The sequence below is a fragment of the Protopterus annectens genome, chromosome 1.part1 (genome assembly GCF_019279795.1).
Source record: "Protopterus annectens isolate FY-2018-M chromosome 1.part1, PAN1.0, whole genome shotgun sequence".
Taxonomy (NCBI): Eukaryota; Metazoa; Chordata; order Ceratodontiformes; family Protopteridae; genus Protopterus; species Protopterus annectens.
Window position 1 is genome coordinate 470,601,950 of NC_056726.1, and position 25,083 is coordinate 470,627,032.

Below are 25,083 nucleotides of genomic sequence, written 5' to 3' on the forward strand. Positions count from 1 at the left end.
AAATTAACTTTTTCCCTATTAAGCACAAAGGTCCCAATACAGTAATTATTAATTTTCTCCTAGCTAAAATTAACAACTTTTACATAAAAAAGCAATGTTTTTTGTCATAAAAAGTAAAGTGGAAAGTCCCACTCCCAAAGGGAACTCATCTGCCCAGCAACAGTGATAGCCAACTGCTGATCCTTGAAAGGCTGCAAAGCAGCACTCTCTTCGGCATCAGGAAAGCTCTGAAGGGCTGGGTGCCCAGACCTGACTTTAATCAGCTCAGCTCAAGCTAACAGTTTGGGCAGATGAAAGGTGTCCTGTAAACTTTGGAAGCTGTCCAGCTGTTGTATCCTCTACAGGATACAACCTATACAGCCTGGGCTACTGCAGCAGTGATCAAATGAACAACATAAAACTTCTATGACCAACCGTAATTGCCCCTTCTTGCTGAGGCGTACAGCGATATAAATTCACATCAGTAATTCCATAGGAAAGATTCATTCACATTGGGGCTGAAGAACACTGCCACATCAGCACTACTAGCATTATCTTATTATCTAATCTTAGTCTATCACACACTCATCACACACCATACTACAGATACAGCCTGCACTGTGCATTAATTTTGAGTCCTTTCTTTTATTAAAAAACACAATAAATTTGTCATCGTCAACCATACTTATCAACTGTCCAGATTTTCGCCTCATATTTTTGGCCCGTTTCTCAAAAAATTGTGGTTTTCTGGCAAATCACTGACAAATCATTGAGGATTGAAGTCAGAAAGTAATGGCAGACTTTTGAGTTTCAGACTTTATATCCTTCTGAAAAATACATGCCAATGCAAAATCTGTTAAGTCTACCAATTTTTTTTGTAAGAGCAATATTTAAAAAGTGTCCCTATTTTTGGGCCTTTGTCTCGCTATTATTTGTGGCTCTGTCCAGATTTCTTGCTCTAAGAGTTTGAGAGGTATGCTGTCAACACATGGCACCAGATGAAAGCAGCTATACAAGATGAGTGCCTGCTGAAAATTAAAGAAATCTGAAGCGTAGCTGAAGATGATGAAGCCCTGCACCATGGGCATGACAAACACATGTTCTGCTACGGTAAAGTTAATCAATGAATTCCAATGTCTTCTGCATTTTTTTTTACCCTGAGCACTTTCTCCATCCACAGCTCTTTCCTCAATGCCAGCCCCCCAGAATTAACCGCAATGCCACAGCATAGTCCCTCAGTTCCCCTTATGCAGCTTGTTCCTCCGCACTCTTAACCTTTGTTTTCTGGCTGTCCCAGCTCTCAGATACATACACGCAGTAATTTCTACTTCTGCTGCCAACTGTGCACACACTCCTGACCTTACAGGTACCATTAGCAGTGTTGTCTGGTTTTGGTACATCAGCACTTTTTTTTCAAACTGGCTGATCAGCAGTACTTGCATTTTGGTGCAATCTGTAAGCAAGAGAGATTTCTGTATGAACACTGCCTGTGGAAGCGCGTATAGGAATAGGACTGGGTAAATAAAATACAATTAGTTTCATGGCAGTAGCCTGAATACCAAAATACAGAATGCCATTTGACCAAATCCAAATGACTGATAAATACTGGACTGAAATTTATCAAACTACAAACTGCACAGAACACATTCATATACATTTCCTCAGTAAGGCAATTCTTCCTTTGCAGCCCAGTATCTGTTACTATGCACAAAATACTCTCTTAACTAAACTTCTCTACTGTTCCTTGAGCTTACAATGGCCAAGTTGCCATCTGGTCAACTTCTTGTACACACCTCTAAACCCAACAACAGGGTGGGGATTCTCTCTTCTCTAATGCTGTTGGAAAATCCTGGAATCTTCTCCCCAGTGACCTCTCCTCACTTACCTCTTTATCACTCTTCAAAAACAGACAAACTTTTCCTCAAAACATACTGGCTATGACCCTGTACTAAACCTGACTAGCCATCTATCTCTTCAAACTTGGCTCTGCCTATCCCTTACTTCTCACCAACTGTTATATCTTCCTAGTAACGATAAATTTCACCTCTCTAAATTACATTATCTCCATCCTCTGTGGATACATATCAAGTAAATCCTTTATTAATATCACTATACAATTAACTGTCTTTTTTACTATGTACTCTATCTGTACGATGTATTGTACCTGCATTTTGCACTGTTTTGATTCTTGCCCTCATTGAACATTCTGTGCTAAACTGTATGATGCACTGCACTTGTGACTGTTGTTTTTTTCATGCTATTTGTTGTTTGTATTTGTTGTTTATGTCTTGGAGCTTATCTCCCCGGGCCTCTACTGAAAATGGACATATATCCAGTTAGACTAGCCTGGTCAACAAATGTAAAATAAATAAAAATAAATAAATGGTCACTTTTTTTTTCCATAATAAATCTTTATTATTATATTATTTTCATACATCATTAAAAACAAGAACAACATTTTTAGAAAAAACTACTAACTGATATCACTAACCATCACACCAAACAAATATACAATATTTACAAGAATGCTTCCATGTGAAACATTAATAGAAGAAAAACAAAGAGTAATTAATAACATTTCAAGTAATAGACAGTTTGAATACAAAATTCTCTCCAAACATATAAATAATTGTTAATACCTTCAAGTTAAAAGTATTATGCTAGTATAATATTAAATATCTGTTCCCAAATTTTTGGATTATTAATATTTTTATTATGCGGATTTAAAAGTAGTTTATGAGCTAATATATGCCTTGTTGCCAATACTCTAAAGTTTTCCCATGATGTTTTCGATGGGTCTAACCAATTCGTGGCTTCATTAATAAAAAAAACATTAATATATATAATACTTTGTGATCTAGGGAGTTATTTCGGGGGAATATGCAAAATCATAAATTTCCATGACAACGTTGTGCTTTGGTAACCCATCTTCTGAAGTTGAATCTTAAGGGAATTCCAAAGGTTGTATATGCATTTACAGCTCCAGAACATATGAAGAAGGTCAGCCGGTTGATTTTTACAATATAGACAGGTTGGAGAGTTTTTAGAGTTAAACTTATGCAGGGTAAGGCGTGTATAATATGCATTATTCCATATCATCATCTGGGTATATATCAATTTTTGAAGAGAAGTAGATTTGATGGTCAAGTCAATTGCTTTTAACATAATACTTTTGTCTGTCAATAGAATTTTCTCTTCCCAATAGTTTGATAACAAAAATTTATCATGACATCTAACTTCTTTAATTAATTTATTTGTTGATGTTATATATTTAATATCCTGCTGGAGAGCTTGCCACAAATCAAAGCATTTATTCACAGTCTCATCTTCAGGTTTAAAATTTTTAAAGTAACTTATAGCAAGTTCTCTAATTTGTCTCAAAATAACAAGATCATTTTTAGGTAGGTTAAATCCTTGTCTTATTTGGTTGGCCGAAAATTCAAGATATTTATATATATCAATCAAAGTTACATTAACTATTAATGGAAACTTTTTAAGATCAATTAATTGATTATTCAATTTTAAATTAGGATTCCTATGAAAGGGTTGAAAAAACATCATATGCTGAACCAGATCTAATGCTTGAAATAAGTCTTGTAAAGAAATAATGTCCGTTTTAATGTGTTCAATAATCCCATATAATTTCAAAGTATCTTTACCTAAAAAAGGTATTGCTTTTGGATTAATATTCAACTTTGAAATATATTTATAATTCAAGATCACCCAAGTAGGTGTCCACTTAGTACTAGTGATATCAAGTTGGCATTTCTTAGAATTCTATTAGAGTTTACTATTAAATAATACATTTCAAAATTAGGCAACTCCAGTCCTCCTCTATTTATTGGGGTCATTAATTTATCATAAGAAATCCTGTTTTTTTTTGGTTCCCAAATTAATTTAGCCAATTCTTTATGAATTTGTTTAAAAAATGTCTTCGAAAGTTTTAGTTGGGCTGACCTGAAAATATATAATAGTCGTGGTAGTACATTCATTTTAACAATTGAAACTTTTGCTAATACTAGCAGTCGTAAATTTTTCCACCTCCCAAAATCAGAAATTATTTGGTCCCAAATTGTTTTAATGTTATTATTGTAGAATTCTTTATTATCTGTAGAAAACGCAATACCTAAGTATTTAATATTTTCTTTAAATGTTACCTGCCCAACCAAAGGTAATAGCGAAAAAGGTTTAGGTGTTTTTAAAGGGAAGATATTGTTTTTTTTCAAGTTAATTTTATAGTTAGAGACTTCTGAAAAGTCATTAACAGCCTTCAATAATTTTTCAGTATCTGATATTGGAGATGCACAATAAATGTTAAGATCATCAGCAAAAGCTAGCATTAATATTTTGGTTCCATAGATTATTGGGACATTATGATAGACATTCTGCTTAATAAATAAGAACAAAGGTTCAAGATAAAGATAAAATAGTAAAGGGGACAAAGGGCAGCCCTGGCGTGTTCCAGTCTTAATCTGTATTCTTTTAGAGAAACTCTTATTAAAATACAGTGTAGTATAGGATTACTATATAATATTTGTAACATTTGAACAAACTCACGGGAAATGTTAAAATAAGGTAAAAGATCAAACAAAAAATTTGTATCAACCCTATCAAAGGCCTTCTGTGCATCAATTATAAGGGCATAAACATTAAGAGTATTTTGTTTAGCATGTGTTATCATAGTATGTAATGCAAGTGTATTGTTCACTGGTTTGTCTACCTGCCATAAATCCAGCCTGTTCTTTGGATATTATATGAGTCATGATTTTCTTCAGTCTAGATGCTATAATAGAGGTTAGAATTTTCATGTCTACATTTATTAATGATATCGGTCTATAATTATCAGGGTTTTGGGAATCTGAATTGGCTTTATGTATAAAAATAGTTTTTGAAGCATTAAGATGAGGATCACTAATTTTATTCCTAATTATGTAGTTAAATACAACTGAAAGTATCTTACCGAAAGTATCTGCAAACCTTTTATACAACTCCACTGTCAACCCATCAGGACCTGGTGATTTATGTGATTTCATATGTTGGATTATATATACTACTTCTTCTTTGGATATCGGTTTGACCACGTCATTTTGAATATCCTCTCCTATTTTTGGAAACTTCATTGTAAAATTTTTTTCATAAATTCTATGTGAGGACATATCCTTTTGCCCATCATAAATATTAGTATATATTCCCTCAAAAATATTAATAATATCCTCTGTTTTAGAATATATATTATTAAATTGTATTTCCCAAATCTGCACTGTTGTTTTCGATTGATTAATGATCCTAGATAACGCTCTCGATGGAGTTTGAACATGATTAGCGTACCTCACCAGCGTCTTATATTCTTGAAATGTTAATCTACTATTTTGAATTAAGAAGAGATTCTTTTGACATTTAAACAGTTCCTTCTCTGTTTGTTCATTAAAATTCCGAATCAGTTCTTGATCAAGTAGTTTAATTTTTGTTTCTAAATTTTTAATATCTCTGTTTAGTATTTTTTATAAGAAGAAGCTTTTTGCAAAAGAATCCCTCTTATTTGTGTTTTAACTGTCGCCCATTCAATATCTGGGGTATATTGTTGTTTCTTTAGGCCAGCCAATAAATCTTTAAGGTAATTTGTAATTTCTTGTATTATTTCTTCCTTATTCAGCAAATTTGGGTTAAGAGACCAATTATAACCTCTTTGTCGCAAGGTATCCTTTACCTCCTTAGCAAAACCCAGCGAAATTTTCGAGTGATCTGACAGATAACGTGCATTTATAACTATAGGTTCTAGATTAATCAATGTTCTTGAAATCAGAAAGAAATCTATTCTGGGCCACATTTTATGACATGGGGAATAAAATGGAAATTTATTTGTGCTATTAACATTGTTCAAATAGTGAAAAGGATCATAAAGTTGAAAATCCTCTAATATCATTCAGTGCTAATACAGCCTGCTTATTAAATGCTCTTTGTGGGCAAGATCTATCCAACTTCGGATTTTGGTAAGCATTCCAGTCACCTCCAATAATTGCATAATATCTATCAAATTGTGTTAGAATTGAGTACAATGATGTTATAAATATTTGTTGATCATTACAGGGTGCATAAATATTTAAAAGTAAAATAGGTTTATCAAATAGGGTAGATGCAAGAATAATGTAGCACCATTGCCCATCTTTATCTGTGTTAGAATCCAAAATTCTTTCCTTGTATTCATCTTTAATAATAATAGCTACCCCAGCACTATTTGACTTACCTTCCGATGCTACTACTTCTCTGATCCACTTCTTTTTTTTAATCTCAACCCATTGATCATTCATTAAATGCATTTCTTGAAGTAAAATAAACCACGCCTTAGCCTGCAATAAAACATGTAACAATAGTTTCCTCTTCTTTAAGTTCGGCCCTTTAACGTTCCATGAGTCTAATTCCCACATTTCCAAGGTTGGCTGTACAATGAAGGTTTTGGAGAGAAAACATGAAAGAAAAACAAAGTAAATTCAAAACCATACATAGTCTGGAAGCAACCCTTATATCCAGTCCTACACCAGTGCTTACCCACTATAACCCAGGACATGTATAGGTCTTGTATAACATGGAATAACAAAAGGTTTGAGAGAAGAAACAAATATAAAAACACCACATTATAAAATTTCAAACATATTCCACAGTTAAGACCTATATAATCTAACTTATCTACGACAAAGCCTAAACTAAACATTCCCTAACAAGCACTGTCATGATCTACAGCTCCTTGGTTAACTATTATTTAAGCAAAACAATATTGAAAATATAATATTACAGTACATATAAAAAAATAAAACGAAAAAAGAAAGTTTAATAATTGGATTAGCTATCTATACATAAACCGCATGCATAAAGAAAAAGAAATAACATATAAAAAACACTTAATGTGTAAACAGAGTTATCATTTTACTACGAATATAACCTAGAGGAAAAAAAAAAAAAACATACTAGAATATAACCCTATACTAAAATAAGTATACAGCTAACTACTAACATCCCTGGTTATGAATTCACACTATCATAGTTTTATATTAAAGCAAACTACTAACTAATTAATATAATAGATTATCATCTCTACACAGTACATTAAAGACTATAATGACAAGTATAGTTATACAAACATTACTAAACCCTGCACCCTCTCTAAATAATATAACTACAAGATTCTAAATAAACATTTATAAGTGAAGTATATAAAATGTCCCTATGTGCTTAATTTACCATACAACAGTGTTATTTTAATGTTAAATAAGCAAAAAAGTGTTTAAAACAGTTCCCTTTGGTTTCCCAAGCCTGGAAACCCTGTGAAATGTTCACAATGGGGACCGCTTTTACAGACGGACTCCCGGAAGTGTCACAGTGAAATCGGCACCCACTACAGTATTTTAGGCAATTCCTGTCTTCCTCCTCATTGAAAACAGTTCGTAGAAGCCATAAAACATCGGGAAACGAGCACAGATAATCAAGATAAGCAAGAACAAACAGTTTTATTACTCAGGAAAAGGTGTAAAGCTTTACAAACGAAAACAAAGGATTACCCAGTCCTCGAGGCACAGTAAACCATGGATCCGACCTCAGCAGCATGCCAGTCCAAACGAGAGTCCAATTCAAGTCTCTGATGCAGGTAAAGCCTTAAAAACTTTTAGAAACAGATTTCTTGCCTCATTTATGGTGGAAATAGCATGTTTAGTCCCATCCATTGTAAATATAAGCATATTAGGGTATTTCATTTGAAACTTAATTTGTTTGTCAATAAGAAATTTGCAGTATAGAGACAAAGACTGTCTAGCTTGTCTGACCTGTATAGGTAGATCCTGTGTCAGGGATATTTTATTATTTTTCCACATGATATAGCCTCCATTTTGTTTTGCAGTAGTAAGTATTCTGTTTACATCTTGATAATTAAGTATTTTCACATATACTGGTCTAGGAAAGTTAGATGCTTGTAACTCTCTCAGAGCTCTGTGTGCTCTTTCAATAATAATTTGTTTCACCATATTAGAGTCATTTAGAAACACTGCAAATATTTGTAGTATGGATGGAATTAATTCATTATACTGAATAGATTCTGGAATCCCTCTGATAATAATATTGTTTCTCCTGGATCTCGCTTCTAAGTCCGTAAGTTTGCTTTGCATAGCCTGTATATCCACACCATGTAGATTAGTTTTTTTTTTTTTCGAGTAAAGTTAGTTTATCCTCATTTTCAGAAATTCGAGCTTCCGTCTTATCCATTCTTTCCAGCAACTGAGTACATGAATTTCCAAATGTTTGCATTTGACAAGTAAGTTCCTTCAGAGCTTCTTGTATGAGTAGCAGAGCATTTCTGATGTCTTCCATGTTTAATGCTTGCTCAGGTTTAGTTTTAGTCCCTGGTTTCAGTCGTTCCTGTATTTTAGTAATTTTCTGTCGTTTAGAAATCACATCTTTTTCTGGTGACTGTAATTCCGAAAGTTTTGTTTTGGTAGTGGTTATATCCATGTTTTTTTCCTCTTTTGACATCTTGTTAAAACACAAAAACTTGCAGTATAGAAATCACACGGTTCCTTTGTTTACTTCTCTCTGCAGAGCCAGCTAATCTGATGTAATCCAGTGAAATATATTCCTTTTTTCCGTTTTTTTCTTCCTAATACAGGATAGTAAAATGTAGCTGAAGTTATTTTATCAAATATTTGATGTTAAAATCTTTGTAGTATCCACTCAGGATTTAGATTTCCTCAGGTTAAATGGAAAGCTGCAGTTCAGCAGTGCTCACAGAACGGCAGCCATCTTTGAATCCCCAAATAAATGGTCACATTTAACCTGTCAGAGCTGAATTCATGATCACTGCTTTCAACAGGAAATAATTGTTTGTGTGGTTTCCGAATGTGTACTAACAGTGATTCCTTTCTTTTCAGCAATTTTCCCTTCTTTGTGTTTGTGTGATTGTGGAGCTGATGTAAGTTCTGGTATGTAAGGGGTGGGGTGTAGGGAGGATTACCCTGCAACAAGATGCTTCTATTTTGTTTAGGATGCGGTTACATCCAGTTGTTTGTTATCGTTGTAACCTAACACAGGTATAACTTACTGAGTCGTAGTAGATCTCATTATCAATACATTTTCGGTCTAAGGTTGCACAGTCACTGGTGCCTGTCTAAACCACATATTCTCCTCTTGTTCCAAGACTGTGTAACCCCAGTGTGACAAAATATTAGCTAGGGGATCAAGGGAGCTTGCCTTAATGCAGAAATATATCTAAATGTGTATAGTGCATTTTTTTTTACTGTTGGAATTTTCAGTAAAATGGTTTTCAAGTCAGTTGGGTTCAGTGAAATGACATTGTGTCTTTTCGGCATTCATGCTAATGTTGTGGATACAGTTCATTCCCTAGACAGAACTTGTGACTGAAAAAAATTTCCATTACACACTGGTTCATGTACCCAGTTAAGAGAATAAATTTAAAAATGAAAATTGATCTGTACCTTCTTACTCAATAACTGATCTCTGCCCATTCCTTATCTTGTCTCTACTTACTCTTATTACTATTGAATTTGTACTTTCACTTCATTGTCAAACCTGTTACAATTTTTGTTCATTACTGCATCCAGTATGATTTTGTGTACATTTGAGATGTTTCTGAGTTACTGCTTATACTGACGAATTGTAACTCTGTGGAGCTTTTCTCCCAGGCCTCTGCTGAAAAAGGGCTATTAGCTCAGTCAGACTAACCCGGTCAACAAATGTAAAATAAGTAAAATAAATAAATAAATCTGGAATAAGCGAGAGAAACCCACACCTGGAATGGAAGTGATGTGGGGGGCACAAGACAGTTATCAATACAAGTTACTTAATGAGTACCGCAACTAGAAAGGGTTATGCTATATACATAAAAGGTACAAATCTGCAAAACACTCAGTATGCCTTTTGTTTTAACCACCTACTTTAAAATGTACAAGTTAACATAATTCCACCCATATTTGTATGCACACACAAACTTAAAATAAATAGCTCAAATGAATGCTTCAAAAAGATATAAAGTGATACACAAAAAAGTTAAACGCTCCATGGTACTACATAAAGTTTTACCAATTTTTACATGGCCTATTCAATCCAAGAAGCATCCTACTACATATACCCCTACACAAACTGAAAGTGCCATCCATGTTTGAGTGCCATACAGATTTCCACTCCCTATGAACTTGCAGAAAGTAACTGAACATGATTCTAAAATACCAAAAAGCAAATCTTAGACATCACTGTACAATACTCCAAGACACTGTAGTACAAAAAAGGATCTTAACTGCTTACCAGAAAGAACAACTTCAACCAGATCTCCTTCGTGGATCTCCTCTGCTGATGTTAGTCGTTGAAGGATGTTTTCAGAGTTCAGATCATGACGAAAAAGCAGTATTTTGTCATACATGCCAAAGAAACCACATTCAGGAAACTGAAAAAAAGAAACAAAGTATGCCATTACTCCAATAAGCTTTAATTGTTCTATGGACAAAGAATCTCATATTAAACTAAACGAGCACAATCAGAATATTAAACAAGTTGTACAGAATGTATGGGTGTGCACACACACACAAAGGGTGGAGCACACTATCATTATTTGCACTTAGAAAGTTAGAAACAGTCTTACTGTATCATCACACCTAGTAAAACAGACCATCTTGGTTTAGTGTGGGTTACTGTTCCACCAACACTTATTTACTTTGGTCTCCTGTTATGTTAATGCAGTAAAAAACTAAACTTATGTACTTACCATAATGATAGATCTGTGTTGTCTTATTTTCGTCTGGTTTAACATGTGAGTTGTCAATCAGACCTCAACATCTTATACCACAGCATTGGATCTCAAAGCTCTGACTCCTCCCCTTCCCACAATTTCCCTCCCCTGCCTGAATTACTTCAAATTGAGTTTGCTGGATGACCTCAGCTGTTGATAAATTATGTAGGAAGTAATAAGGGGGAAAATAGACACCACTACATAAGCAAAGAGATACAAAAGGTCAGACATGGTCAAGAGAAGGTCTGTTTGATCCCTAGAAAGGATAAGTGACAACTTGTCAGGGGGAAGGAAGGAGGGGAGTTGAACCAGATGAAAATAAGACAACATGGATCTATTGTTATGGTGAGTACATAACTTTTATATCTGGTGTTTGCTATTTTTATCTGATTCACCATGTGAGAGATACCTAAGCTATCCAACAGGGTCCTGGGTGGACTCGAGGAAGGATATTCTTGAGTGTGGCTGAGTCAAAAGATATGTGAATCCAAGACTGCCCATCTAATTTATAATGAGATACAAAGGTATGAGTTGAAGACCAAGTTGCTGCAGTGCATATTTCAGTGACAGGCACTGATTTTGCAAATGCTGCTGAAGTTGCCATTGATCTTGTAGAATGAACCTTAGGCTTTGATTGTAAGGACAGACATTTTGACTTATAAACACATGAAATGCAGTCTGCTAGCCATTTAGATAGAATTATGTTAGATACACATTGTCAAAGTTTTGTATTGGAGAATGATATGAACGACTGGCCTGGTTTTTCTGAAACCCTCAGTATGATGAAAATTGAACCTGACTTGCCTATGGATATCTCAGGTATGTAGAGCATATTCTCCTATGATAGCAAAGCTTGGAAAGAAAACTGGAAAATAATCTGTTGGCTCAAGTTAGACTCCAAAGCTACTTCGGGAACAAATGAGGGGTTTCTTTTCAATGACTCCATTCCTGTAAAGAATAAGGAATGGAGGTTTGCATGAAAGTGCTTGTAATTCCAATGCACATTTTGTTGATGTAATATGGGGGTAAGAACTGAAGCAAAATTGTAACCTCTCAAGGAGGGACCAGCTCATGAACTGGGGGTCTCAATAAGAATGTTCCTGTAAGAAAAGCCTTGGCCACTTTAAGAGTAGCAATGCATGCATCCTTGTGCTCTACGTGAAAATATGAAATCGTGGCTATTTGGACTTTAATTGTACAGTAATTACAGGTAGCCTTAAACAGTTCCTAAAGAAATTTCAAAATCTCAGGTAGAGAGGCTGAAAAAGGGTCTAGCCACTTGGAGGCTCAAATAGAAAAATGTTTCAATTTACTTTTGCAAATCTTCTTGGTTGAGTACCTTTAAGAAAAGAGATTATATGGACTACTGGGGCAAAAATCCTGGCATCTCTGGCAATTGCTAAAATCAGGGAAACCAAGCTGTCAGTTTTAGGGTCTCGAGACCTGGTAGAGATAGGCCTGATAGGTGACTGAGGAGATCCAGAATGGGATCCACGACCCATGGTGGATGCAGAAGGTGAAGCCAAAGAAACGGAAACCATATCTGCTGAAGCCAGAAGGGGTCAATGAAGATTACCCTGGTCGTCCACTCCATGGCTTTCTGAATGAACTTGGTGATGAAAGGAATTGGTGGAAAGGCATAAAGGAAACCTGGGGCCAAATATGGACAAAAGCATCTCTTGGCGATTGTCCCTGTGGAGGGATAAGGGCAAACTAACTGCTGCGCTGAGGTATGATGCAAAGAGGTCACAGCAAGGTTGGCCCCAGCGGCTGCATGCTGCTTCCTTGAATTGTCTTCCTGAAATGCCACCCCCCGCAACCCTAGAAGGGAGGTGTCCATGATGACTGTGGTCTTGGGAGTAAGTGGACAGAAGGTTTTACCTGAAGAACTGCCTTGGACAAAATCCACCACTGGATATGACCTTTGCAGAACTGAGTTAGGCAAATCCTGTTGTAAAGGATGGAATTTTTGTGACCATTGTACAGCTAGTGTCCACTGAAGAACTGTCATGTAATATCTGGCCAATAGGACCATAGTTATAGAGAAGGAAATTAGTCCTAAGAGTCACAGAATGAGTCGTGCTTGAGGTCGGGGGTGTTTTATCACTCGGAAAGCTACAGACCTTAAGGATCTGACTCGTGCCAGTGGAAGTTTTGCTATCTGATGCACTGTGACTATGTGGCAGCTTATGAATTCTATGCTACAAGTGGGTGATAGCTTTCTTTTGTTGAAATACCCAAGCAAGTTGTTAAGGTAGTAGTACGGCTGACCAGTGTCGCAATATAGTCTAAGTATTGGAAAACCTTTACCCCTTGTAGCAGGAGGTAAGGTGTAACAACTGCCATTACCTTGAACACCCAGGGGAGCTGCTGTGAAACCGAATTTTGACACTCTGAACTGACAGTGACTGGCTTACAGCCAGAAACTGAAGAATCTCCTGGACTGCTGCTGGATTTTTACGTAGTAAGAGTCCTGAAAAATCGATACAGCGCATCCAATCATCCTTCCTCGGCAGAGGTAAAATGGACTGTACTATGACCATCTGGAATTTTGTCTGTTTTACATATTGATTCAGACGGCTGAGATCTCCTGTCTTTTTTGGAACTAAAAAGAAATTGAATAGACTCTGGATCCTAGCTGGTCACGAGGGACCAGCTGGATGACTCTTTCGTTCAGCAGTTTTGAAACCTCTGTTCCTGCAGATACCAACTGATTGGGTGGATTATCAGAAATCTTCTGCTTTGTCTTTCAGGATTCTAAAATGTGTATTGTGTAACCTCTGGTGATGATCTTTAGCACCCAAGAATCACAGGTTATTGTTTGTCAAGCTAAAGGGTATAGGGAGACATGTCCCCCCGACTACCTCCAGAGTGCAGCAGTCAAGCATTCAGGGATAGGTTCATAGGTTCATACTAGGCTATCTTCCCTAGGGCATTTATAAGCCTAGCCCAAAGTTTTTGTGGCTTTCACCACCCCTTAAGTTTGAAGGATACTATGCCCATTATTTTGCCGTGCCTCTGTCCAACAGTGACACTGAGGTGATTCCTGGGGTAAACCTGTGATCTCCCATCCATTGGTCAAGATTTCTCTTGAACAAAGCCAGCGAGGTGCTCTGCCTCACATGTACCGGGATTTTGTTCCACAGCATAGGAAGTCTCTGGGTGATGAATCTGTCCCTCCAGTACATCCTATTTATAACCGTGTTAAGGTTTAAGTCTCTTGCTCTTGTAGTTCTGATGGATTTGGATTTTTTGAGGTGGAGCATGTTCATTAATTCCGGGTTGGACATGGCCTTGTATGTCAGGCACAGGTCACCTCTGAGCAGACGGTATGCGACTGAATAGAGCTGGAGTTCCTTCAGTCGGGCAGCATAAGACATATTTTTGAGACCCTTTATCCTTTTGGTGCGGAACTTTTGGGGCCTTTCCAATTGCTGCAGGTGTCGGGTAAGATACATTCCGAATGGGGCATTGTACTCTATCATTGGTCTGATGAGTGAGGAGTACAGGGGAACAATGACCTCCCTTGATCTACATGTGAATCCCTTCATGATCAGGTGGGCAATGTAGAAGGTCTTCCTAACTACTTTGGCAACGTGAGTGTCAAACGAAAGGTTGCTGTCAACCTGGGTCCCCAGATCCCTGATAACCTCTTCTGTGCTTAGTGGATTGCCACCTATATGGTAGCTAGGGGTAACTTTGTTTTTCCCGAAGGGTATGACTATGCATTTTTTGGCGTTTAACTTTAGGCCACGGCTCTGGCACCAGTTATCCGTTTCTATGAGACCCTTCTGAAGGATATCTGTGTCTGATGTGTTTTCAACTATGGCGCCCAGCTTGCAGTCATCTGCAAACTTTGTCAGCCATAATCCTCCTGTGTTTGCCTGTACTTCTGAAAAGTAGATGCCGAACAAGAGGGGGCCCAGAACTGAGCCCTGTGGGACACCACTTGTGACCGGCTTGGAGTCTGACATGGTGCCAGCAACTCTGACCCTGTGGGTTCTGTCACTTAGCCAGTTTGCAACCCATCTTGTGACGTATGGGTTTACATTTACACTGGTGAGTTTTTCGATGATACCAGAGTGGGGTATTGTGTCAAAAGCTTTTGCAAGGTCAAGGTAGGCTGTGTGGACTGCCTTGCCCTCATCAATGGCCTTGGCGACTGTTTTGAAAAAGTCAACCAAGTTTAAAAGGCATGATCTGCCCTTGACAAAGCCAAACTGGGTTGGATCCAATGTCTGTAAGTCCCCTATGTCTTTATTTATGTTCCATTATGATCCTCTCCATAGCTTTGCAGACCAGGCTTGTTAAGCTGATAGGGCGGTAATTTCCAGGGTCAGTGGAGGCACCGCCTTTGTGAAGTGGGACCACAATTGCCGTACGCCACTCCTTGGGTAAGTATCCTGAGGTGAGGCTAAGATTAAACAGCTGCCCTAACTGCGGGTTTAATTCCTCATTGAGTTCGTGGAGCACACAACTGGGGACACCATCTGGTCCCATAGATGCTGTGTTTTTCGCCTTGGAGAGAACAGTTTTCACCTGAGCATTTGAGATGTTTGGGGGGCTACAATCCACTGGTATAGATATCTCTCCTTTTGGGGGGGAGGGGGGGGGGAAGAGAAATTTGCGTTGGACCTGTCAGCCAGTATGTTGGCAATGTCTGTTGGTTCAGTGATTTTTACATCATTTTGAACTAATTGTGAGCATATCTGGGAGTTTCCTCCCAGGTTCCTAACATAGCTAAAAAAGGCCTTATGATTGTCTTTTGAGTCCTTAGCAACTTTTCTCTCAAAATTTGCCTTGGATGATTTTATGAGTGATCGTAGTTTTTTACTTATAATGATCAGGGGGGTCTTCCCTTTTAAGGATTTTGCTCTATCTTGTAGTAGCTTTCTCCTTTTATTGTACAGCTTGTTTATGGCTGGGGTCCACCAGACTGGGCGCTTGCCTTTGGTGCAAAAAGTCTTTGTTTTGTTTGGGATTGCCTGATCCATGCAATCCTGGAGGTGCTGGTAGAAGGCATTTGTAAGTGATTCAACGGCTTGAGTAATGGTTTCCGCTGGCTCGGGGGCCTTGAAAGAAACCACACCAGTCTTAAGAAGTGTGAAGTCGGCTTTTGAGAAGTTCTTCACTGTGGTCTTTTTTATCTGGGGTGGGGGCGGGATGTGGACTTCCAGTGAGATTAGTTTATGATCTGATCTCACCAATGAGGGGTATACTTCCGGTGTTGAACATTGTGTCCCCATGTTCGTGACAATGAGATCTAGTATGTTTTCTCCTCTTGTGGGGATGGTGACTAGTTGTTCCATGGCATTAGAGTTTATGAACTCTAGGAACCTTTGGGCTAGAGTGTTGGGGCTTGAGTAATGATCCCAGTCTATATTCGGATAGTTGAAATCACCTAATATGATGGTGTTTGGAGATACATTTATCCCCTCCAGTGTTTTCAGGAAAGCTGTGTGAGGTTCCTGAGTTTGAGAGGGTGGCCTGTAACATGCTACAAATTGCAGAGCAGTCTTGCCTACGGTTAATTGCACCTGGATGGTCTCCGATGCCTCGTGCGTTGCCACCAACCTGGAGGTGTGGGTATCCTTGATGAATATGGATACCCCCCCTCCTTTCTTGGTGTGGTCCGGATTTTGGGGCCGGAACACATGATATGAGGTAAAACCTGATAGTGCCGGGGTGCTCTCTGGAGCCTTGAACCAGGTTTCAGTCACAGCACAGACATCAATGTTCTCCATACTGAGAAGGGCTTCGAGTGCATGCATCTTGAGGTTGAGACTTCTGGCATTGAGCAGCATTACCCTTAGTTTTTTTTCTTTTTTGTGTTCTAGGGTGGTAGGTTTAGAATTTGAGCCTTGCCTAAAAAAGGCACTATGGGGGGGGGGCAAGAGCCTTTGCCAATATCCGGAAGCCTAGGGGTGACAGGTGCAAGCCGTCCCTTGCGAAGCAGCGTGGCTTGGCCAGCATGTCATCCCAGGCAGACAGACATTGGATCCCCTTTGAATGACACCAGAGATTAAGCCAATTATTAAAGCTGATCATCTTGTCTCTGTATTGTGGCATCATTCTTGGTGAAGGTAGGATACTGCTCAAGGTCAGGGTCATACCTGCCTGTGCTACATAATCAGAGAGCTCTTCTATGTCTCTTTTCATGTAATCCAGGGAGGTACATCTCAGGTCATTCACACCAGCATGGACAATGAGTCATACTTGTACTTGCTGTTGAGTGACCTGAGTGCTTGCGTTATGTGGCGGATTCTAGCGCCCGACAGGCAGCTTACTGTGACCTTCTCCTTACTCAATCTGGTGAGTGGGATGTCAGTGTGTCTGACTATGGAGTCACCTATGACAAGTGTGTCTGGCATTGTGTTTGGCCTTAAGGGCTGTGACTGTTTGGTACACTGACTTTGTGGTCTATGTGTTGCATGTGTTGTGTCCTGAGGTGACAGTTGTTTGGGTGTCTGCTTTGGTGGCCTCTGCTGTTTTAGTAGATTTTTGGTCAGAGCCTCTGAGTATGTCTTTGTGTGTTTATGTGTATGATTTGAAGTTGTGATAGTACTATGTGAGACTGGGTTTGTGGTGTGTGGTTACCTTCTCCTCCTGTCTGGTCTTGCCAGTCCTATGTTGAGAGAGCTCAGCCTCCAGCTTGGCTATATAGTTGCATCTCTCGCATGTATTTGTGTTTTGTGGGAGAAGGAGAGGGTTGTCTGTGTACATGAGACAATTGTAACATTGCCTCAATATTCCCAGATTCACCAGCTGAGCAGGAGAGGATGCCAGCAATTGACCCCTCGACATGCTAGAAGGAAAAGACAAAAACTTTATGTAATTGAGTTTGAAAAGACTTCAAGGGATGTGGGTGATCGAAAAAGGGGTTTTAGGCTGGTGGGGTACTACGTATAATAAAAAGTGCTATATCAGAGTAAAAAGTACTTTAGGAGCAAGTGCTAAGCTTTCCAGATAGAGAATAGTCTACTTAGGAATCAAGTAGAGCTGAACTTTTCAGATAGAGAATAGGCTGGTTTGATTAGAAGTAGAGTTCAAGAAGAGCTGTTCTAAGGGAAAAAATGAAGAGTGGACTTTAGGTAGCCTGAATAGTTTAACCTTAATTAACTGCCGCTGCTCGTGTGCTCCTGTGGCAACTCCGCGCTAAATCGTGCTAAATCGCGCTAAAGCGTGCTTTATAGCAGGGGGCTGGAAAAGGCAGGAAATGACCCAAAATGGCCAATGAATTACAAATTACTGTCTTAAACCACTCCTCTGAGGACAAACAGGCAGCTCAGTACTCCCCACTCCCACTGGTGAGTAAAGAAACTTCCCCCTGACCAAACAAAGAAAATGGAGAAGTACAGGAACCAAGACAAAGCCCAGGGATCAGCAAAATCTGATCACTGGAACAAACTACCAGGAAAGTTAGGAGAACAAGAATATTTTTTTGTTTTTTTTTCAAATTTTTTTTCACAGACAGAACAGAAAACACAATAAATGCTTTGCTTTTCGATTAAATGCTATCAAAAGCTAGTACACTTCAGTGTATTAGCCTGTAGTTTAACTTTTAAGCAAACTTAAACTGAGAAGTGCAACCAACAATTAAAGCTTATAAAAACAGGAAAAACAGGTAATACCACTATAAAATAGACAAAAACAGTCGTCGAAAGACACAAATGGTCGAAAAATGCAAGAAAAAATACTTAAAATCTGGAAAGTTGCTTTTTCTGGTCTCTGCTGCTCTAGGAACTCTGCTGGATACCACGAGGAGCTGTGCTGAGTTCTCTAGGATGCTGATAAGGTTTCTCTGTGAAAGGCCCAAGGAAACCTTGGTTTTGTGGATGACCTTTGCCCTATGGGTGACATCCTATGGAGTAGTCTCCTTCTCTGCTTAGGGGAGGCTTTCATCCAGTAGTGTCCTAGTGAAAACTTTGTGATTTCATGAACCATATTTTCATTCCTCCTCTGATTCCTGGAAAAGGATCTTTGAGGAGTAGAAAAACAGAGCCTTATGGCAGACAGGTCTTAATGTCCTGCTCAGTCCTGGTAAGAGTTTCCTTTACTTTTGGTTCAACAGCTTTGCATTCTTTCAAGCTAGTATAGACAAACACTGTAACTGTAGTTTAAAATTGAAATGGGTCAATATAAAGCTGGGTCTAAAGGGTCTTTGCCATCTTTAGGTAACACAGCCACTTCAACTTTCTTCCAAGATGTTGGTGCTTCCCCTCCTTTTAAAATACTGTTAAACAAAATCTTCCAGATCTTTATCAATTTCCTCCTTCCTAATTTTCAAACTTCCGCAAGAATACAATCTGCTCCTGGAGACTTTCTTGAAGACTGATTATACATTGCTGTTTTCATCTCATCACCTCCTATCTTAACTGTTAGTTGTAGAGCCTTGACTACCTCTAAGCTTGGCATAATTAAGTCTTCCATGAATATTTCCGTATATATCTCTGCTTTATACAAATATTCATAACATTTCTGGAATATCTCTAGAACCTCTACAGGACTTCTGTTATTTTCCTTGTTATAGTTCCCTAAATTCTGTGATAACCCTTTCAATGTTCTGTTTCTAAAGTCATTGTGCTAAAAGTTTTTCAGCTCTGGAGTTATAAGAAATAGTTGCTCAATTGCAATCTCTCCAAACTCATGCATATTATTCATATACTTCCTTATTTTCTATTTAGCACTCTGCATTTGCTCCTCCTCTTGTTCTGTGAGATTCCCCTTATTCTATAATGCTTCAACTTAAGTCATCCCCTCTAAGTAATCTCTATTATTCCTTAACCATACATCTTTCTCTGATTTTAACCCTATTTTTAAACTCCATTTTCATTTTATCCCAGTCACTAGCTATAACGTCTGAAAATATTTCTATCTTCTTTCATAATTCAAATATTTTCCACTACTCATTCCTTAAATTCCTCTCTTTTTAACAGGTAGGTGGGGAACACCACAGTGCCTTATTTTTATTTCATTACCCTGCATTTTTATTTTGGGTTTTACTAGTGCATAATTAGAAATAGTTATTGGATGCATGTCAAAACGTTCAATTAAATGCACATGTTCCTGTGAAATATAACGTCTATCTAGTCTAAGCCAATTATGACCTTGAGGAATAATATGTAAATTCTGTCTGAGGATAAACTCCAACAAAGGAATCCACAAAAGAATTAAATACAAACAGGTCCACCACAGAATGAGGGTGACAATAAGGCAAAGACCACGAACAGATGTAAAGGAAGCTATTTAATCCACACAAGCACACCGACTGAGCGCTTTCACCAGATATACTGGTATCATCAGAGTCTGATCACCCTCATTCTGTGGTGGACCTGTTTGTATTTAAATTCTGTCTGAGCACCTACTACTGAATTCATGTCTTCCACATCAAGTATTTTCATAAATTTCTTAAGAAATCTATACTCTTATTATATTATCTCTTCTAGGTACCCAGATACAGCCTCACTATTGCAAGTCAAATTCCAGTCCTCACCAACAAATTATATTCTCTGCTGAAACCGATTACTTCTCTTAAAAAAATTTTAAGCTCCATAATAGTAGTCTTCAGGGGAATATAATTACATGCCACTGTAATCCTCCTCCCTTGCCATTAGCCCCTTACTACCACAAATATACCATTTTTATCTTTTTTCCCTAATCACTACTGGAGCCCCTCATGCAATTAGTATTATTCCCCTTTTCCTCTGTCCCTGACATTCTGCTGAATATCCATTCTGAAATCCTTTCTTTGCAAATTCACATGCTCATTTCTTTCCACATGTGCATCCTCCAGCACTATTAGCACTCTGCATTTCTTAATATAATCCAATACTCTTTCCTTTTTATCTATACTTGTATGGCCATTCATATTTCAGGATAATATGGACAGCATAGCCATCATGACAAAAAGCTATTGTTCCAACCTATTACACATGATTTTTTAATGCGTTTTTCCAGCTGTTGTGTTACATGTATATACTTACGTTTGGCAAGCTGAACTTTTGTACAGCTGTTTCTTCTCATCTGCATTTGTACTATGTCACATTTTCAAGACTTTTTGTTTTAATGAAAACTCTGAAACAAAAAACTAATTACAAAATACCCCACATCCTCCATTAACTTGGAATAAACACACAAAAATATGTGCAATCTTCAAAACATGAAATTTAATCCCCCAGAAGGGAACAAATGCTCCAAACTGATAGCTGTACCAACAGGCATTATTTAACTTACAATTAAAGTTCCCCTTCTAAAGTGCATGCTACAACCTGTGCTCACACTTACACCAATTGTTGACCATTCTTTTCTTATCTGTCTTTCCCTCCCAGACATGAAAAACAGCTTGTAAGTTTTCAGAAAACATTAACTTTTAACCCTAAGAAAAAGTGCACTGGCCATCTTTAAAGAAAACTAAACAGTTCACTGTTCTATTAACTGCATTGAAATATTAAGGCTGCTAGGGAGGTTGTTACCACTTCCAATAATTTCAAACTGATTTTTTTCAATGAACTGATTGCTACTCTACCTTAAAAATTTGCATTTCCCTTAGCAAATAATACTCAGAATTCTCAAGATTAATTGCTTGCAACCTGCAGACAGCTTGTTTCCACGGAAATGTACTCAGCAATGAGTCTTTGGAAATTTTGCTCAGAAAAGAATGCAGACGTGCCCTCATCTGCAGACAACTCTATAATTTTGTTTTATTTTTAAAGCCTACATGTTCACACAAACATCTACTTACATTTCCAGACATCCACCCTTGTAAAATGAAAAGAAAAAATATCCTAAGTCTACAGATAATATAATCAGTGCACTTTTATACCTCACCCCAAAAGCCCAAGATCACAACATATGAACATTAAACCTGCTTCTGTCCAGCCTTTTTTCTCTTCTTACACTGTAAAACCTATACTTCTTACAACTAAAAATCACTTGTATATTTTAAAGATATTTTAAAGACATTAAAGTAAACTATCACTGAAAATAGTCCCCCACATTTAAACAACCCTGACTGCACAACGCAAAAACTGTTTTACTGTATACAACATGCAGTTTATATCATTTAATGTTTTATACAAATGCTAAAAACAAAAAATGTTTTACTTACAGCTAGTTTTCCCTCTTTTAGTAGCATTCTAAACATTTAATAAATGTGCATATATGTTAACCTTACGGGTGGACTGTAAAGCAAAGTCAACAAAAGTCCAGTGCTTTTCAGTCACTTTTTTCTTGCAAAACCATATTTCACAACTATAAGATGATTTACAGTCTCCCATTTATTCACTAATGTTAGAGCTCCTGGTCTTATTTCCCAAAACCAGACTCTGGTTCAAGTCCAACGTACTGCTGATTCTTCTAATCACCTCCTGTGCTTTTTTCTGTCTCTCACACATTTTCCTTTGGAACACTGGAAGACGTTTCACTGGCAAAGTCTCTTTATGAACCTTGCTTAATAATGAGAATCAGTGTCCCCTTCTGCTTGCTGACTCACTTTTTGTTGGATATATATATTTTTTATTTCCTCATTGGCTTGTTCTCCATTGAAAACTACTTTGATCCTCCAGGAAAAAAACACTTTGAAGACAGCTGGATACAGCAGCTTGAATCTCATTCCTGCCTCTCAACATTCCCTAATTGCTGGGATAAATTTGCTTCTTTTGTCTTGTGTACAGTGAATAATTATTTTTTTTTACAAACACTCTGCTGTCTCCAATTCTTAATACTTTGCCCCCCTGCTACAATTTTGTCAGGATCAACTCTTTCTGCTGGTATGATTGCATCTTTACTAATACAGGTCTTGGATTCTTTCTCGTGGCCAGGTTTGGAGTATGCACTCGATGTGCCCTTTCAATTAACAAATTCTGCTGTTGAACACCAGTCTAGTTGCTTATTTGTGCTTTCATAAAATGCAGTCTATTCCTTTCAGTTTCTCTGGTACGGCAGAAAATCTCAGGTTTTCTCTGTGCACACTGTCTTCTACTATGTTTTTAGACACCACTTCTTGAGATTCTTGGGAAACCTCAAATTCAGCCAGCTTTTTCTTTATGTCCAACCACTGATTTCTTCAGATTTATCAGTTTATCTGACTAGCTAGTTAAAGCTTCTTTCACTTCTTCCAGACTTTTGTTGTTTAAATTAATATATTCCTTCAGTGTTTCATTTATTGTAATCACCTCCAAGTACACATGATTTATTTTTCCTCTAAATTACTGGAAGCCATCTCTTGAACCAAAGCTGAAGTTTGAACTGCTTTTTGCTGAACAGCTGCAGAATCCTTCCCAGACCGTGTTTTCTCTTAGCCTTTTCTGGTTGATTTTCTTATAGGTTTTACAAATTAAATTTTTGCTGGCAGCTAGGAAGTATTTACTACCCAGTAACTGAATTCTACCAAAAAAACAATTTCAATGGCGCTCCTTTTTCTCTGTTTCTGTTTTCACAGTGGGAGAGCTGAAGTTATACTCTTGATCAGTGTCCAGTCATCTTGGTACAGTTTTTAACCAATAGCAGAAATCCTGTACAGTCTAATCTTGTAGATTAGACTGCACCACAGTAATATTAAACAATGACCACGCAATGGGCATCGAAGATAAGACTGTTGTGATCATCACTACAAAACATGCAGACTATATGGCGTGTCAAATATGAACCCCTTTGCAGTTGGAGCCTGTAAAGGTGCTGCAAAAATATACTACTAAAATACACCATGTTTAGACTATATTACACAATTCAGGCCTATTAATGAATTAATTCTTTAGTGCATTGAACAAAGCACAATTACTACCAATATAAATGATGCAGCAGGCTTTTTGTTCAAAAACCCATACATCATACAAAAATAAGAAATATCATCCCATTCAGATTTTCCAGTAATCAAATGCAAAATAAATAAAAATATAACATACTATTTTTTGAAGGAGAGTCTTAGATGCTTGCAGAATACTTGTATCTCATTTTGACCTCCCTATGGTGTCTTTGTCATCAAGAGTAGTGATCCCCTCTGCCATCACTCAATACAAGTCTGACCTATTTGAATGGCTAATAATGCTGTAGTGCTGCTGCATACACTGCCAGAGTCATCAGAGCCATACAGTGGACAAATGGGGTCTTATGTAATGAATCAGCACCCCACTAGCCATACCGATATCCCATTGCTTGTCTGCCTCTTCCATATTACCACAAACACTGTTCAGCCCTGTCAGTGTACATACTATTTTCTTCTTTACTTCTTATAATTATTACAGACATTTGGATTTTATGTAAAATTTTTATTTCAAATTTTACACGAAAAAAACACTGTCGCCCCTATTTTCAAAACAAAACACTTGCATAATGAAAACGCACTAAAAATCAAACAGTAAACAACTCTTCCCTTGAAACTTACATTTAAAGAAAATACATCTAGTAACCCATTAAACTACAACAGACATGCTAGGATTCACACTCAAATTCCTATTCCCAGAGACTCCCCATGCTTTGGAACAGGATTCCAATATACATCAGGCAGAGCCCCTCACTAACACTCTTCAAGAGAAACCTTGACGGGTGGATGGGAAACAGAAAATTTACCCCGGGGATCACTGCACTGGCTCTGCTGGACAGTGGCGCAGGGAACTAATGGCTCTGCTGGACAGTGGTGCAGGAAACTGATGGCTCTGCTGGACAGAGGCACAGGGAAGTAATCTAAGGGGGTGGCGAAAGCCAACACATTTTAGCTAGGCTTATAAATGCCCTTGGGCAGATAGCCTAGTACTTACCTATGAACCTAAATAGTACATATTCAAGTATTAATTAGTGTCTATGTGAAGAGTGCAGGATTTCACAAGTTAACTGTATAAGGCATGTGCTAACAGCTTGGGATAGCCCGCTGAAGACAAGTGTCCCATTTCAGGAGAAGCCCAAGAGTTCTGATGGTGAAGTACCTTGGCAAAGTCGCATAGAAAACAAAAGAAGGTTGAGTGAATAAAACCTTGTATTACAGCAATCAGTTCTTTAACAGCTCACAGAATTACTTATTTGCATCAAGAGCTAGACAAACTGCTGTAGTCTAAACAGTGCATTTCACACCTGTAGGTCTGCAAAAAAAAAAAAAAAGTTTCATGCTGTTCAATTTATTTGCAGCTAAATAATAAACACACTGTCAAGGATCACATCCAAACATGGCTCACATGTTGATGCTCTTGCTTGCTACAATCAATTTCCTTCCTTTACACCATTGCTACTCTGACAGTTACCAAGCTTGCAGTCCAGGGGACCATTGAGGAACCTAGCCCAAATTTCCAGTTGCCCCAAAGACTGTCTGGTTGAACGAGGAAAGGGTAATA

General features: G+C 37.8%; 1 protein-coding gene across 2 annotated transcripts in view; it reads right to left on the reverse strand.

The window, feature by feature from the left end:
- LOC122805884 (serine/threonine-protein kinase D3) overlaps window positions 1–25,083 on the reverse strand; it is a 2,410,388-nt gene that overhangs the window by 1,736,940 nt on the left and 648,365 nt on the right. For both annotated transcript variants that reach the window (XM_044076135.1, XM_044076141.1), the window contains exon 3: window positions 10,282–10,420. In XM_044076135.1, the coding sequence (XP_043932070.1) occupies window positions 10,282–10,420 (139 nt within the window). The remainder of the gene's footprint in view (window positions 1–10,281; window positions 10,421–25,083) is intronic.